This window comes from Acipenser ruthenus, chromosome 23, assembly GCF_902713425.1.
Source record: "Acipenser ruthenus chromosome 23, fAciRut3.2 maternal haplotype, whole genome shotgun sequence".
NCBI classification, from domain to species: domain Eukaryota; kingdom Metazoa; phylum Chordata; class Actinopteri; order Acipenseriformes; family Acipenseridae; genus Acipenser; species Acipenser ruthenus.
In genome coordinates, this window is record NC_081211.1 from 6,174,232 (window position 1) to 6,192,316 (window position 18,085).

The window sequence follows — 18,085 nt, forward strand, 5'->3', positions numbered from 1 at the left end:
TTATAAGCACAGAAAAAAATGGCGTTGCAATAGTTCTACTTTAATCTGCCTGGACTGCCTTGGCCCAACACGAATGAAAGTAGTAGTGGATTGTTAAACATACCTTACTGCTCCTGTAAGAAAAGACAAAGCTGTCACAGAGCGTGCAGAAAAATGCATTTGCAGTTGTTTCTCTTACCTACCTTGACCCAACATGAATAATTGCAGGCTGTTCACTACCGGTGAATACTTCCAGTCAATACGTCTCCCCATAAGAGCCAGTGTTTCAGTTTGTGTGAGACACGCTCCTGCACTGTTACAGAGCAGGTTCTGTTTGAGCAATTTTATTACAAGAGGTCAATTAGGTACACCATCTAAAGAAATTAGAACCTTTCCCCACCTTTGATATGTTGTAGAATCTTATTATAAAAGGTTTTACCTGTTGTAAAGTCCCCTAAAAAAAAAAAAAAAAAAAAAAGTCTCTTCAGTGATCCTCACATTTTTTGCTGCAGCAAAATAAATGGTGTACAGTATTTTTTTTTTTTAGTACAATTGTTAAACTTCTTTAATGTTGATACTGTGGAATATTATTAGGGTAAATTATATGAAAGATAAGTTATGTTTATATATTTTTATATATATAACAAAATGTGAATGTGTATTTGGAGTTGATTTCTAATATGTGAACCTGTTGCAATCTAGGTGCAATGGCAACTAAAGTGCGGAGGCATGACCCGCGGGTCCATCCTTACCAAAGGATTGTGACCGCAGACAGAGGTCAGTTTAGCTCTTAAGAAATCTTTTTATATTTGTTTCTCTCTTCATTAAGTTTTAATCTGTGGTATAGATTGCGTTTTACACGATTATGGTAAAAGCAACAAGCTCAGGAACATCATTCTATAAAAATGTTAGCACTACGGTATAGAGCTGTAGTAGGGATTAGTTTGCTAAATTGGCTCATGGATTCAGAAGGTCGATGCCAATGGCAGGATCCTTGCATCCGACTGAGATACACAAATACTGTTGTCCACATTTTTGGGTGTAGCATTGTTGATTGGACCAATGTATAAAAACATAAATGTTTTACTTGGATAAATTCTTGAAACTGTTACCTACTTAAATAAGAGTTAATTTATGTTATGACAGTAATTTCTTAGCCTTGCATACTGTACCTTCTCTCCTAAAATGAGACTTCATAAAAACCTCATTTTCAGTTTTACACCCTTAGCAAATTAACATTTGCTATTGGACCATATGCACATAGTCAACAAGCTGCGCTTTTCAAACCTAAAACGTATTTGCTCTGGAGTAGACTGTGTATTGAAAGCAGGTAGTTTACAGTGTCCTTGAGCATACACTTGTAGAATTGTGAAGTTCAGGATTATGTTCTGATTTTAGCCAAGTTTAAAATGCTTTTTATTTCAACTGTACAAGTGGTACTGTCTTTATATATATATATATATATATATATATATATATATATATATATATATATAGGTACATTTTATAATAAGATCAATATAATTATGGCACATGTATATTAATAAATGAGAGTAGACTGAAAAAAAACAATGCCTTTGTGTCTAAATGACATTAGTTAATGTCTCTTAACACTAATACTACTGTACTGTATATAACGGCATTTTCACTCAAATAAGAACTAAACGCATTAATTTTTGACTTTCTTGCTTTTTGTTGTGGGGGGGTAAGTTGGGTCTCTTATGCTGTCCTCTAATTTAATCTGTAAAGTGTGATTATTCAGGTGGGGGGTCATTGATTAAATAAATAATGATGCAAGTATGTCATGCTTAACCCAATGGTTAGTTTTGGGGAGGTGAGGGGGGTCATTCATTTTATTGTTAAAGTGATGTCATCTAGTCTCTTCTGCTGACACTAATATCCTTTCTATCTTTTTTTTTGTTTTCTTTTGTTTCTTTTTGTTTCTAACCACCTAGCCGCCACCGGCAACTAACACATGACCTTCTGACCTCTGAAATCTTCACCCAATGATGAGCTGACCATGCCTGCCTGCTGATCAGTTAACCGGTAATCGCCTTTGCTTGCCTGTCTCGGACACAGCGAGCTGAGGCACTGTCCTTATTGTAACCTAACAACAACTGCAACAACCACCCAGCAAACTGTTATCGGAGTCTCAGCTTGTAGTCTGGTTTGGGTGAATGTGTTATCCCAGAATCTGCACTGAATAACTTAAGCAATAAGGTGAACCCCTCTCCCCCAATCCTTCACAGCTCTCCTTCAGTGGCCACCTCTAAATAAAGCAAAAGGCTAACAACTGGTAAGACAAATTCTCATTAACTGCACTGATAGGGGGCTGTGCTCAAACTTTCCAGCCCCTCTTCACCCCCCCCCCCCCCCCCCCTTCTCCTAAAAACACACTCACACAAACTGCAGAGTTCTAATGTCATTTCACATGTAGTCCTGTCTCGAAGCTCTGAAACTTTTGTGCCGACACATTATGGGTGTGGCTGTCTTTAAGCATGGCTAAATTGACTGCAAAGAAACATTTTCTTTCAAAAAAAAAAAAAAAATGCAATTCCACAATTCTAGAAAACAAAAAGCTGCAGTATTTTATGTATTGCAGCTGTATTAGCTCCATACAAGCAGCTATTTGTACTCTTTTAGTATACTAAAGTTTCCATAAAAAGATGAGATATCTAGCACTAGTAAACTAGAGTAACCAACAGACTTTCCCTCAATATAAATGGCAATATATTAATATATGCCAGGATTTGAGGGCGTTTTATTAATCTTGTGCTTATTTAGGGTGCCAGTTGATGCCAAATGAATGTCAAAGTAAGGGTGTAACATGTGTGCCAAGGTGCACAGAGGGAGGCGGCCTCAAAGGTCTCCTCCTCTTCGCCATTTTTTTTCTGTGCTAACTCCTATCACAGACGAAAATGTGTATTTTTTTCATGTAACTGAAGCCTGTAAACACTAAGGGACTTTTGGGATGGGGCCCTCCACTTTAGGAGATGCATTTAACATGATTTTTGTAATTATTTTTTTGTGTGTGTGTTTATTGAAGATTTACTTGCCTTAAAGTATAGATGGATTGCTGAAGTCCAGCCTAAGCCTTTTCCATGAGCATGGTGCATCCACAATGTGTCGCACAATATTTGCAGTTTCAGCAGAGCTCTTGTGTTGTATGATCTCTGTTTTCTTTTACTCTTTTGAACAAAAAAAAGGATGTGAAAGCCATGCTTGCCTGTTCCGATTGCTCTATACCTGTTCTATAAAGTGTAGATAAGTCCTTGCATAGAAACTACAGAGGATACTTTTACAGGGTGCTGGTGAAGAAAATATATTTTTGGCAATTTTAGCTTTTTATACTTAACTTGCAGTTACAAAATACTAAAAAAGAAAAAAATATGTATACTAGAAAAAAGATTAAGTGATAATGGATAGTAGTGGCTGGGAAAAGAACGACCAAAATAGCATATCTAGGAATGTTGCGAGAAACATAGAGGAGAAATTTAAGTGCCTTATCAACAGGTTTTTTTTTATTATGAATATTATTTTCTAAGTATTAACATTATTAAATTCAGTCCAGTGCACGCCAACCAGAAAGACTGGACAGAAACTTCTTGATTCTTAACAAGGATGGTCTGGAGTTGATACGTAGCTACAAGATCCTTGTCGACTGTAGCCGTTCAAATTATCCTATGCAAGTAGCTGTTACTCGACCAGCTAAATGTGTGTGCCATAATTTGTCTTCCTCAGTTTAGTTTAGTTTTTTTTTTCCTTAATCCCTGTCTGCCATTTGAACAAAAAGAATACTTCTTCATACATACAACGAACAAAAACAAACTGCCACTTGCAATGCAAAGATGTGCTGGGCTGACTTTTTATAAAGAGGGTGATGGATTAAGCACTTGCTGTGTAACCACTTGTTTGAATAACTGAAACCCTGATCAGAACCCCCAGCTTCCACTCCTTGCTGGCCTGTCCATCATCATAGACCAGTTAGTGGGATACACTATTGGTCTGGCATCTGGTGGTTGTTTTCAGTTAAACTAAATGGTCTGGTCATATTAATACAATAATGATGGCAATCTGATCTTTTGGGTGACCATTTCAGATTAAGAGGGTAGTAAATGGGATTTTAGAGTAATGAGGAGACATGTTTTGAGTCGTTCTCCCTCGTTATTCAGTAAACAGCGTCGCAGTCTTCAAGGAATATGGGTTTCAGTTATTCAGAGGAGCGGGATTAATTGGCTCCAGAGAACAAAACCAGTTATAATCAATTTCTTTTTAATTTTTTTTTTTGTTGTTGTTCTGGTTAAGATTTTTCTACATGGTGTTCTAAAAGGTCAACGTTTTGTTTTTCAGTGTTAATTTTTTTAATGCAATATTAAAATGGAAGAGGGAGTCAGCAGTTCAGTATTTGACAGTATTACGTACTCCCTCAGCAATGTTACAAAGCTGTTTGTGGTGGTTGGTAAATCACGAGTACAGATATTGTACCATATTCAGTCTATGGCCTGCCAATATGTATAATAATGTAATTACAGCCATTGTTACAGGTTTATAATGTATTTTTCTAGCTTTATTTTATATGTATATTCTAAAACATTTCTGACTTTCTTTATTTCTGATGGAACCCCTTGCAAGATTTTTTAATAGCCCCTCCCCATTGCAGCTTTTCTCCTGGCCTGTCATTTGGGAGTATTGCCTTTCCTAGATTTCCAATTACTAGCTTGTTAACTCATTAGCCACTTTATTAGTTCTCTTTGTTACAAGTATTTTTTACATGCTTGCATTTAGTTTCATGGTGTTTTGCTGTTTTTTTTGTTTTTTTTCTTATTAACATCCTGGCATTTATTTTAATAAACATTCTAGTAAGAATTTTACTAACTTGCTGATATTTATTTTTTGTCTTGTGTTTTTAACCTGTTTTAATGAATGTACAGTCTGGAACACTGGACTAACCAATTAAATCAGTGTTTGTTTGGCCACAAACGCACACTCACACGCACACACGCACGCACGCACACACACACACTCCTAAAGACTTGCTGACATTTCATCTCAATTAAATGCCCTTTGTCTAGCCGGTCTACGTTTGCACTGTATAGGAAAATTGAGAGCTGCTTTAATAATTGGTATGAAACTCAGAGTTGTTCAGCTATACCAACACGAGCATTTGGGATCAAACTTTTATTTTATTTTTGTTTCCATTAAAACTTCTTTAGCTTTCTCTGTTGCCTACAAGCAAAAGCACATGTTTGTGTACTAATTTTTTCAATCCAGTTTTGGTGCTTCTTTCTTTCACTAATGTAAGGTGTAATTAAACACAGGTGCACAAGCAATAATTAACTTATTAATCACTTTCTCTTTAACCCTTTGAGTGCTGAAGGAACTCTGCACTATTGTATACTAATGCTGCAATTGCACAATGCGTTAATCAGACCCATTGACCCATCCTGTTTTGGTGTTGGAACAGCACCTTTAAATCTATACACTACTGTTTTGAACTCCTTTTATTTGTTTGTTAAATGAATGTTGTCTGAATTGGGAGTGATTACATAACAATAGACCCTGAGAACCAGTTATGTGCCACACTGTGACCCTCTCCATCCACTAATAAGAACTGTCCTGGGTAAAATAGGGATTATTTTCCATCACTGTCATTTAAATGTATGGTGTTGACTTTTTTTCCACAATTCTCTAAAAATAAGTAATTTGAGGTACCAAGTTTTTCAGCTCCAAAACTTGAATGGAACACATCATTGACTTCAAATTGTCAATCATAAACTTGTTTAGTGTATTCCTTCAACAGCACTGATGATGGTATTAGTTTATTGTCTTGTACGTTTTACATCAGAACTTTTGAGCCACCTCAGACTCTTGATTTATCAAATTCTGAATTATCATTCACATGTAGTGCCTTCCCCAGGACAGTTCTGCTCTTAATAATAATAGAATAAGTAATTCCAATATCTCCATTCCACTTCCAAATTACTTCTGTTCCTAGATGATAAAGTGGAATCGGCTAACTCTGCTTTCATATCAAAATCTCACATATTATCTTGCACCATGTCAAGTACAGGTCTCATACTGGCACAGCATCCCCAAAGCTTTTAAAAACATTCCTGTTTTACCAAAATCCAGAGCAATTCAAATGTTAAAACCAAATCAACAGCACTCAAAAGGTTAAAGACCATGCTACCAAGTGGAGAGGCGAAAACTAAATTCCTACGGGGTATTCTACCAATGTGCTTTACATGAAACTGCTTGTATAATAATAAATTCATTCATGTGAGTGTTTAACATTCTGTACAATAGCAATGGTTTTTAAAAGTTTGTTATGAGATTAGGGAAACACTAAATGTGAGGTTTAATACGTTTTTAAATATTTTTTGAACTATATATATATATATATATATAAAGTTCTATTTATGTACAGTAGTTTAAAAAAATTTCGTAGCGGAAAAAAACAAAAACAAAAAAAACATTTGTAATGCCAGAAATGTTGATCACACCAAAAACAGCGATGATGATGTGTGCAATAAAGTCAAATGTTACAAGTGGAATACCGTATACCTGTCTGCATCGCCCCTTGGGCTGGTTTACATTGTCGTCTGTCTTGGCAGTCACTGTACTGCATATTTCTTATGTTGCATCCAAGACTCTTCGTTTGGTCTTTGCGAGGACGGACACGCAAAGACGGACACAAAAATCTTTGAAAAGGTAAGCTCAGCTGCCAGCAACACAGCAATACAAGCACTCAAATGATGGAGGTCTTGCCTGAAACAGCACTTGCATGGTTAAGTTAGGCAATTCTCAATCCTTTTAAACCGGTTTAAAGCAGTGCTGCATGCAGGTTTTGAATACTAAAAAAAGGTGTTAAAAAACAAACCAAAAACTCATATTGTTCTACATAGCAATTAGCAGTGCAAACGAGGATAAACTACTGTATGGAAGAATGTGCTAAGTGGACACCAGCAAACTGTATTGAACATGATTGTGGAATAATGTGCCATTCTCATTTAGAAGCACTTACTGGAGTAAGTTTGGTAAATCTGTGCCTTTGTTTAAGAGTTGATCCCTGGATAGGGTTAAATACCACAGATGCACATCCACCCACTTGCTGCCTGCAAAGAGATTGGCTCTGCAAGGCACTGATGCGCACCGCTATTTTTGTAGGTCAACAGTAATTCTAGATGTGAACAGACTGGATAATCAGAAGTAAATAAAAAAAAGGTCCCACGTTTTTATTTGAGGTTATTGCAAATGAGTTCTGGAGAAATTCAATACATTGGTGCTTACAGTTTGAGCTTCATTGCGTATTTGAGGCCTTGCATTTAAAATAAATTATATATATATAATTATATAATTTTAACCATTGAAAGGAAGTTCAAGCACAAAAATAACAGCACTGAATAATAGGTTTATTATAGCTCAGGGATGCAATTTAATATTTGGTTTTTGCTTCAATTGAATGTCCTTGGAAGACCTGTAGTTACCCTTGGCCGTGTCTGCATGAAGCAAGAACATTGTGCCTATTAAGCTGAAAAATTGCACACCTGATAAAGCCTAACTGGTCATTAAAATATGTCATGATAAGAAGAGCCCAAATTATTAAAATAGTGCTTAGTGAAATTAAGCTTGGTTTTAATTATCCCCAATTTATGTTTCAATAAGTTGACGATGCATTTTGTAAACCTTTCTTGCCCAAAAATATTCTTTTGTTCAAAAAGAAATTATAGAATAAAATCAACATTTTAACAAAGTGTTTGTCCTGGATTTCCTTTAATGAAATGTTTACTAATCATTTATACTTTAGGAGACAGAATTGCTCAATTGGCACCTCTTACCCTTATCTTCATATTCACTTTATATTCATTTATACTTGTGTTGGACAGTCTATAATTAAGTAATGCAAAAACTATTCAGGGTTTCTACTGGTAGCAGTGCCTGTTGGATCAAGTACATTGTTTTGGCTGTAAAACTTGAATTCACACTATACTTAAATTACTGGGTTTTTTGGGTTTTTTTTTTTTTCATTTGAAAGTGGATATATTCACCTGAAGAAGAGACCTATAAAGTCCTAATGTATAGCAGTTATAATAAACACTTTTGATTCCCTTAACTTCCATGGCAAAAATCTAGAAATGGGTTTATTTAAAAGCTTAACAAATACTGAATGTTATTTATTTTTAGAAGAAAAGGAAAAGTTTTAAAAAGTGGGGGTGAGAAGATTTGCCTATACACTTAAAGCAATTTTCCATCCCAATATGCAAGATGAAAGCAATTCTATTTAACTATAGGCACGCCACAGTCAAGAACAGGACGCTGAATATAAGTGGCAGCTTTCTGGTTCTCTGTTGTACAATCTGTAAAACATTGTACCAAATCCATGACCTCAACATGCACAGCTGGGAACCACAACAGGATCTGCTCTGTTCCAGTCTACAGAATCAACCAAAGGCTTCTGTCCAAAAACAAAAATTACAACACTGGGTTTACTGATGGACGCATTTAAGCCAGACTAGTATGAAGTTCGTCCAACATATTCATCACAATTTCAGTGGGTCTCAATATATAACTAGCACAGAACATCCCTGTCTGAAAAGCATCACCACAATGGTTTATGTATTAAAAGTCCAAGCGGTATAAATTCAAATAGGGACCTTGGGTTCAATCCCAAACTGATTATGTTTTTTCTGAAAATAAATATAATCCTTTTTCCCTTAATAAAAATATATGATGCCGCCACCAAAACCAAATATGTTAATAAAACATCAGGCAATACAAGGGATTGGCAAATATGACATAATTGATGACATCCATTAATTTGGCTGGTGAATCAACAGCTGAAACGTATTTGAGATATCTAAAGAGCTGGAGAAGGCTTGAACTATAGAACACGGTGTGATTAGGACCCAGGAAGCACCATCACATGTCCACATGCATTTAACACATCCTGAATTCAAAGATGAAAACGGAGTGCAACGATAATGTTGCTGATGATAAAAGGGTATGAAAATGGTTTTTTAGCACTCCTAAATACGCTACTGCCCTTAAACATGTCAGTCTTAAGTGGTAATGATTCCAGACACACTCAAAATCTTTTAACTTTCTTCCTGTTTAGCAACCCTATTGGTATGGATTTCAGTCCAGTTTCCTGTTTACACTTGTTGCTTTGGAATGGGTTACCCAGTCATATTGTTGATGCTGAATCATTGGGATCTTTTAGGGTCTGAGGTTTTGACATCAACCAGTTACAAGGAGCACTGTTGGGCCGAATGGCCTCCACTCATTCGTACATTTATATTTGTACTTATTCTTATGTTATCCTACCTGGGGTTGATGAAGTCCTAATTCCAACTGGTTTAATTTTGACCTGCCGTAGATAGAAACAAATGGGACTGATATGAAAATGCTTTGTCTCAAACACGACATTATTTGCATGTGGATTTTTAATGTTGTAACTGCGTGATTGTTCCTAAAGTGGGTTGCTAATTACTGTGATGTTGCTGACACATTAATTCCCAGGTTCTGCCAAACAATTGTCAGCCATTATCATCACCATTCTGCAAATAAATCACAGCAATTCTCCTCTCTAATACAAATCCCTGCTCAGTGCCAAGAAGCCTGGCAGGGTCAACCCTGAGATGGGGGCCTCTGTGGATGGAACACAAAGGCCACGCAGTATCCAGTGTTACACAAAACAAAAAGCAGCTCTCTGCGCGGGGATCTCTCTGTCAGCTTCGAGCTCCACAGAGGATGTCACATGTGACAAACAACACCAGTTCTGCAGATAAATCAGAGGCATTCATCACAGTCTGGCAGTTTGGAGTGTTTACACTGTTGTTTGGGTTCAGACTTGAGAAATTTTATTTATCCAGCAATGGTGACGAATGACAGCCTGCAGTTTTAGCACATGGGAGAACTCTCAAGGCAAACTAAAAACACACACAAATATTTCATTTGCTTCCAATCAATAAACACTTTTGCTCCTACGGGCAGCTCTCTCTATTTTATTATTCCCTCTTTGCCAGAGTTTAATTTCAACACTGTATGAACTAGTGTAGAGGGGAGAGAAACACTGTGTAATCTAACTGGTAGACTCTCTGGAATTCTGTCAAATTGACCCTGTGTCTGCCCAACAGGGATTTCAAGCACACAAGAAAAAACAAACGAAAGAAGAAAAGAAAGCAATGTTGAACTCCACTGAGAGGTGGTTTGATCATTGGTGGATTCATCTCGGTCGATTACAGTAAATCAAATCTGACTTGGAAATGCTAGTCACATATTGCCTTCAATTCATATTGAAGGCTTTCATTAAGTCGTGTTTGATTTATGGGTCGTGTTGATTTCCTCCATTGCCCAGATCTGCCTGGCGCCTGGTCGGAGGATTGCTGCTAAACTCTGGCTAACCTCACACTGATTGTGTTTGAGGACATTTCAAATGTATTAATGCTGCTGTCTGCTGATCAGTGCCGTTATCTCCCCATTCGAAGACGGCAGCGTCACAGCTTGCTGCCTTGAAAGCATTTTACAATCATCCGGTCCTGTGTTTTCTCCCCAGGAGCCTGGGGCTACTTGAATATTAATCCAGCCTCTCTAATTCTATTTTCGGAAACCTGTCACTGGTTTTCTGCCCATTATGTTTTGACATCCAGTGGCTGTGGATCTTCCTCCAGTAAAAGGTCACCAATTTAACTGCTCGTCTTACTACATGCCTCACTACAAACCTGCGATTTATTCTGCTTGGGAATGGGCTTGTCTTATAATGAGTGCATAGTTTGAGAGACAAGAGATTTGTTTAATATGTGGATATTGCTTTTAATTGCAAAATAAAAAAAAAGAATGGTCACTTTCAATCCATCACAGTTCTTTGAAATCCCTCACTAAAATTATTTTTCAACCAGTTCAATAAATTGATAACATATTTCTTCAATGGATTGGTTCTTAGTGTAAAATCAAGCTCTGTTCGTGCAGTTTATAATTGGAAGGAATTACTTGTTTATATATTACTGAAGCCCCATCTATTAAACAATACACTGGCTGGCCACTTTATTAGGGACATGTTAATCCCTCGAGACACAAAGACATAATAATTACATATCCTAAAATATTACCCAACATTTAAAAAATAATTTGGAAGCATTTACAATTTAAAAAATAAAATAAAATTCCAAAAACGCTGGTAGTGGCTTTTAGAAGGGATGCAAATTTAGCTGACATCGTGGTCCACATAAACATAAACGGATTTTAGACATATTAAAGGACATTCAGACCTGTAAGAGCAAGTTTGTAGTTTTAGAAGAAATAAAATTAGATAATATACAATACAGAAGAATAAAGGAAAATAAATTGATAAATAGACTCAATAACATGATGCCCTTTACATCATTAATTATGTAGTAAATGACATTACAAGCACATTAATAGATTTAAATAGAAATAAGTGAGTGTAGTTATCATGGCATCAAAAGCTTATACGTACCCCCACTGTTTGTTTTCAAACACACTTCCTTTCACAAAGGTATGTTAAACATTCTGAAACAGTGGGAAGTTGGCTCTTTTGAGTGCCCCAATACTAATATTTTTAAAAACTTATTTTACAGTCTACCCTTTCTTTCAACCACAATCTGACTATAATATAATAATAAAAAAGATTAGGTTTGGAATTGCTTTTAAATCTTTTGGACATTTAAGCTCAATTTCCCTAATTAAAACACTAGCCGGTTATGCCCAGAGTGGAGCCTTTATGTGTTCCACCTTTTTGTAACTAATTAATCCTCTCTCTACGGGTGTAAACAGTAAGAAGGATGTATATTGTCTCAGATTAATCTTTACTGTAAAATTTATAGTTACATTAAATTTACAGTCACCGCAGGATTAAGTAAGTCATGCCATTTAATATGAGCTGTAGCAGCCGAAGCAAAGGGAACAGGGTCCTGTGGTCGACACAGACTGGAGATAAGAACATTCCAGACTCCAGATACAATCGCACGTGGCAGGGAATGGTGTTCATGCTGTGAGACTGATGTAGATTCATCCAGGAGATTACCTATTGCACGTCTTTGAGAGTCGGTGTTAAACAGTGAATACTGCACACTGACCAGAAAGCATTATCTCCTGCAAAGCATACAAACAGAACATGAGGTGAGTGTGGTACATGATCAATAATATTGTAAGAACTGTTTTTATAACAATATATACTGAGAGCAGTTTCAGTAGAATGCAATTTCAGTGGACGCTCAGAACAATTGTATTTTTTTTAGTGTGGAAGTTATAGACTTGGTAATAGTAAATTTAAGTAAGTACTGCAATAATGGTACTTTATCACTAGTACCAAGTTCAATGAGTATTGTAGTATGGTATTTCTAACCACTACAGCTTTTAGCCCTACTACATCTAGTAATATCTAAGTAATTATTTGATAACGGTATTAATAGGAAGTTTGTCTCAATGTCTTGAAGAGAAAGACTCCTGGTCAAAATGGTTGTTTTCCCTACACACTCCACTACTGAGATATTAGTAAATGTAGATCTACAAGCAGTAGTACTTAGAAATATGTTTATTTTGGTATTACTACATAGTCTGCCTTTGAGGAGGATACTGTCAGCAAATACAACAAGTTAGAACTCTACGCTGCTAAATTGATATCATTATTTACTTACGAGTGGCAGTAGTTCTTATGAGTCCTCTGCCATGCCAAAAAAGGATAACATAAACTGATTGAGGTCTACAATGAAAATCCGCAAGAATGCAATTTTAGCCAATTTTATTGGGAGTGGGGCAAGCTTTGAATACAGCAGCTTCTGGTATTTTGTACCACGCTGCATTATAAGAACATTATGCACTTCCTCTAAAACTTTAGCTTATAGTGCACTTTCCAAACTATATTCAACAGCTCTGCTTCATTATTTGAAAATGGCCACCAATGATCATTCTCATTCAAAACTAATTCAGGCAAGCACTAGCTGGCATTCGAATACATGTTTTCACACTTTTAGGGGCAGTGTTGACATTCACAATGACAGCAGAATAATCTGTAGAGCCCTCAGATGTTTCAGACAGATTAAAGTCTCTCTGAGAATAAAAAGTGAGCGTAAGTGAAGCACTCTAATCAGTGAGCAGGAGCGGGGGGGGGGGGGGGGGGGGGTAACTGTGATAACTCAAACAGATTAGGTTGGGTATTGTCATTAATAACAGAGGACTGCATGAGGGGTTGTATTGCAGTCTGAGGTCACCGTGTATCTAGAAAGTCTCTCTTTGTGCCTTTCTGTCTCTGTCTCCTTTCTCCTCTCTCTCTGTCTCTTTCTGTTTGTCTCTCAGTGTCAGGTACATTCCATGTAAAGCAATACTTGTTTTTACATGCCCTTAGACATAATAATAAAAAGAGGCCAGCTCAATTTAGAAAAATGCAAGGCATCCAGTTTGAAAAAACAAAGTATGTAAGTTACTTATCCCCTGCCAAGGATCAAATCAAGCAATGACTAAAACGGTGGATTGAGTGTACAAGGATAAAATCTGAGACAAGGTCAAGGTTTTTATACTAGTTGTGCCAGTGATTTGAACATACCTTTTTTAAGGCTCTAGATATTAGGGCTGCTCTAAGTGTGACCTCAGCAGAATCTGTCATTTAGGCTGTGCTGTGAATGGGAGACTTTGTGCTGTTCGTTTATAGAGACTGCCTTGTTTTCTGTTTTGGCATCACCATGACAGTGAATGGCAAAGAGATTCCACATTTAAAAAAAAAAAAACACATGACATACATCCATAGCATGTAAAATAGAATCACAAAGGTCCAGTCATAGTTTCAAATTCCGAGAAGCAGATCTAATGATACTGCATATCCTTCATTAGTCTAACCAATCAGAGACCAGAACTCCTGCAAAAATGGATCATTGTGACCTAGATTCCACGATGCAAACATGGGGTTCATCCCAAGTATAAAACTATGTGTGAAGAGGCAGAAAGTACAATTGCACACCCCAAGTTTCAGATATTCAGCGTTTAGGATTTTTTCTAGAAGCAGCCACCATGCTTGAAAACGGGCATTCGTTAGTAAGTCTGGTAAATACCGATCTAGGCAGAAACAGGTTGCTTACAGAAGCATTTTAAAAGCCAGTTCAGCTTTCACTGGCTAAAACGACACCAACAACCCATTCTTTCACTATAGAGCAACTGGCAGTCTTGCCTTGTATTACACCTGTTGCAATTAAGCTTAAATTGATACAGATCAATTAGGAAACCTTAATTAGTATCTCCCTAGCTACTTCAGACAATTAAGAATTATATTGAAAAGAGATACTGTGCAACACACAACATTGAATACACTTAAAAACACTCAAGTCAAATCAATACATGGCTTCTCCACAGAAGTATATAAAACACACATGCAAGAGAGGAGAATAACAGGGCACGCCAGCCACAATAAAAGCAAAACATGCAGGAGAACATAGGGTTAAGAGTGCTGCAACTGATTTTCCATATAACATGTGCTGTGCAGCGTAATTGTTTTACCAGGTGTTGAAAGTGACTTACGAGGGTTACCCAGTGAGGGCGGGATGATAATTTCACTATTAATAAAAGCGCCACAAATATTCCCTTTATGTTATTTTAATGACTTTCATTAAAAACATATTAATTTAGATCCTAATACAGTATTGCAGATTTATTGTGTGTCGCTTTTATTGCTGTTCAGGCTAATCAATCATTTCATTAAAGCTGATCTGTTTTGGGGTGAGAGTTTTTGAAACCACGTCTCCTCTCCTGTCCTCTGATAAATATCAAGGATTTGTCTAAATGTTCTAAAACAAGACCTGCAAGCAGCATTTATTTAAGAAAAGCCACTAGAGCGGAGATGCATACAATTCACGAAACAGATATTTCTGTGAATACACTGTAGAGGGTTTGTTTATGTGTGGGCCTGTACCCAGCCAGGGTACAGACAAACTTATACTTGCTTCTCACCCAATGAGATTGGGGAATATAGAGCCTTACGTCGTGAATTAGTGTTCTTTGTGGTTTTGTGTTCCCCCTCTTCCTCCTTCATCTCCACCTCTCTTATTTGGCCTTGCCTGGGGATGGCGGTCGGACTGTCTCCCTGCCTATCACTCTGAACAGCTGGTGACAGCATGCTCCTCAGAAGAGCAAGGCTGCATTCCAAATCTACAGCAAGCGTGAATGCCAAATGTTCTAATACACTCTCATGTAATGTGTTTCCATGTTGGCTTAATACATTCCTTTAACGCAACAAGTTGTCCTTGACTTAAAATAGGAACATTATGAAACATGTATGCGAAATCTGAGGCATGGACTTATTGCCTACTGAAGAATAAATGGACATTTCAAAATTATCTTTTATCTTTTTCTGTAATAGCTTTTCTTGTGTTAAATATCTTGTGGTTCTTTGCTTATTTTTAGCCTACACTGAAGTACAACACTGTCGATAAAAAAAAAAAAATCTGGTATTTAATCACTTCCAGTGTGGTTGGTCAAAGGGCCTGATTGCAGTTAGGCATTGTATGGTAATTCCAGACCAGCCAGTAACTACTTCAGCAGCATTATCTTTGAAACATATGGTTGCAAGATATTGTGTTGTTTTTATAATATTTTGCTATTTTATATGTCGCTATCCTTTGTCTGTGTATTGTCTTTTATTCAATTTAAAGGAAAGCTGGTGGAAAGTTACTGATAAGGACACATTCCTTATTTGGTATATAGAGGTTGTCAGTGTCTTGTACTCTTATTAATCCACAAAATAAGACTCACACCAGTGAGCCAGTTAACAATATGTTTATTTGAAATTTTATAAAATACAAGCAAAAGGAGCTTCAACAGAAAAAGGGACCGAAAAGGTTTAACTTCAAAGGGTTAATATCGGAATGTTAACAGCAAGCCCATACATGCATTTCTAGATCCAAAAGAAGCAATCGGACAGCGTCTCCTAGCTCCAAGAGTTCAAACATAGCTCGTTGTTGTTCATTGTTGTAATTGTGCTGCAGCAAACCTAGTCATACCATTGCATCCTGTAAATGACTTAATCAGAGAGGCTTGGACACAGTGGGAGACACAGCGTCAGTGTTGTCTAACAAGGGATTCCAGCAGCCGTGCTTATTAGTGTATTAAACACATTTTTATGATTCCTAAAGTACCCCATGCTGGGTGTAAAGTTTCTTTACAGCCGTTTCATACTCTTAGTAAAAAATAAAAGTAAATTAAGTGTGGGGGGGGGGGGGCTAGCTGGTGCCGTGGGATCATTCACTCATTGAAACCTTGGCTGACTAGATATTACCATTGTCTGTGTCAACCTTTTTAAAAAAGAATAAAAAATGTGGCTCTGACAAAGCATGACCCCCACAGAAAAGCTAGAAAAATATCACTGGGGTATCGTTATCGTAACAGAATATTACCCCGAACAAACCTCAGCAGAACCATCGGAAGACTACAGTATTTACAGCAATGGATTTCCTATGACATTAATATGACAGTTGGATGAAGAAAGGCCTTCTAAACAGTAAGTCTTCTATTGCTACTGTAGGTTTTAATGTTGAGATTGGGTATTTCAAATTGGGAGGACACAAGGCTGTAATACATAATTGGGCAAAAAACTAAAATAGAAAAAATAAAAAACAGACCTCAAGCGGAAGTAAATTAGTAACAATGTATTTATTATAAACATTCATTACAAGGTCTGCATTGTTTTAAATTGTTTATTTTTTTGTCTCTAACACAGATTAAAGATTACTCTTTAACATAATCAGCTCAAAACAAAATCCGCTATCCAGAATCTATTCTGTTTGGTCAAACTGACACAGGTTTTACTTCAGATAAACCCCCTTGTAGTCATACAAAAAGTAAACCAGGCATAGAATAAATCAAGGCTTTATAGACTCATTGGTCACAGTGCTCTCGTCTGATATTTCCCACTGCACGCCAGCTGTATGGAAAAATGGCCAAGACACAAACACATGTGCTCTCATCAACAGGTGCTTCATTTTAACAGTCTTCTGTTTAAATCTTAAATTATCAGGGTTTCCTATTAATATTCACTGGTATTGACCCTTAATAGTACCATGAGTAAAATAAAACCCTGTTTTCTCTCATTTACAGTGCACTATCAGCGCAGAATACAACGTTTTATTCAGATTTGTAATGAACAGTGCCTTTCATGAATAGTCAGTTGGTTTTTTTTTCAGATTGAAGACTTTGCATAAACAGTTGTGATCAGATTGCTTAAGAGACTACATGTTGTCTTTAGACTGATCCCTGAGTAAATTGACTCAGTGGCATGTTCCGTACAGCACAAGCAGGTTCAAGGTTAGTATCTTGTTTTTTTATTTTTGTGATATGTACAAATATGACATTTTTACATTATGAATACATATTTTTAAATCTTAATTTTAAATCTCATGATCATTTTTTTTTTGCATTCATTTCTAAATGTATTTTTAAACATAACAGAATCTCGGCATTCTATAGCCACGCTCTCCCTCTGCAGTGTAAAAACCTGTAAATTAGCCATCCCTGTTCAGAGAACAAACAACTAAGAGAACAAACGACTAAGAACCCCCTGCAATGCAATGAATGGCACAGCTGACCCCTAAACAAGCATTTTAAACACAAATCAAAGTCTCCTGTCTTGCTGCTTAGATGGCTGATTTACGTAAGCAATTAAATATTCGGTTCTAAGACAGCTCTACTTTTTACATTATGTTCATGAGAATGCCCTGTAGTCTGGCGATTTTGTGCAGTGCCTCCACCTTGCCTTGTCTAGGGGGAAGGTGGCCGCAAGTGCCACTTGTCCTGCTTGCTGGCATTAATATAATCTAATTAATATATTTCATTGGTTATAATTTTGCCAGCATAGGGGTGGCTAACAAGTTCCAATGGGCAAGGCCATGGGCCAAATTCAAATATCAATGTAATTATTTATAGGCATGTTTATCTGTGAAATCAATAAATCATTCATTTAATTCCATTGGTGGTTATCTCCTTTCTGAAGTGAATAGCAATGTGTTTAAGATACAGTAGACTCATTTATTAGCCGTTACTTCTCTAAATAACTGACAAGTGGCTTGATTGGAGGGAATGTGCTGAAGCAGGTTCTTTTTTACTCTGT

At 36.7% G+C, this 18,085-nt stretch overlaps 2 protein-coding genes across 5 annotated transcripts in view; one reads left to right on the top strand and one right to left on the bottom strand.

The window, feature by feature from the left end:
• Positions 1 to 4,850, top strand: part of LOC117412795 (protein quaking-A) — a 51,552-nt gene extending 46,702 nt beyond the window's left edge. For all 4 annotated transcript variants that reach the window (XM_058997613.1, XM_058997612.1, XM_058997615.1 and 1 more), the window contains exons 7-8: positions 682 to 756; positions 1,935 to 4,850. In XM_058997613.1, coding sequence (XP_058853596.1) covers positions 682 to 756; positions 1,935 to 1,951 — 92 coding nt within the window. In that variant the 3' untranslated portion in view covers positions 1,952 to 4,850. The remainder of the gene's footprint in view (positions 1 to 681; positions 757 to 1,934) is intronic.
• The window catches only part of LOC131699720 (uncharacterized), a 227,209-nt gene that overhangs the window by 18,895 nt on the left and 190,229 nt on the right, over positions 1 to 18,085 (bottom strand). The window lies entirely within an intron of this gene.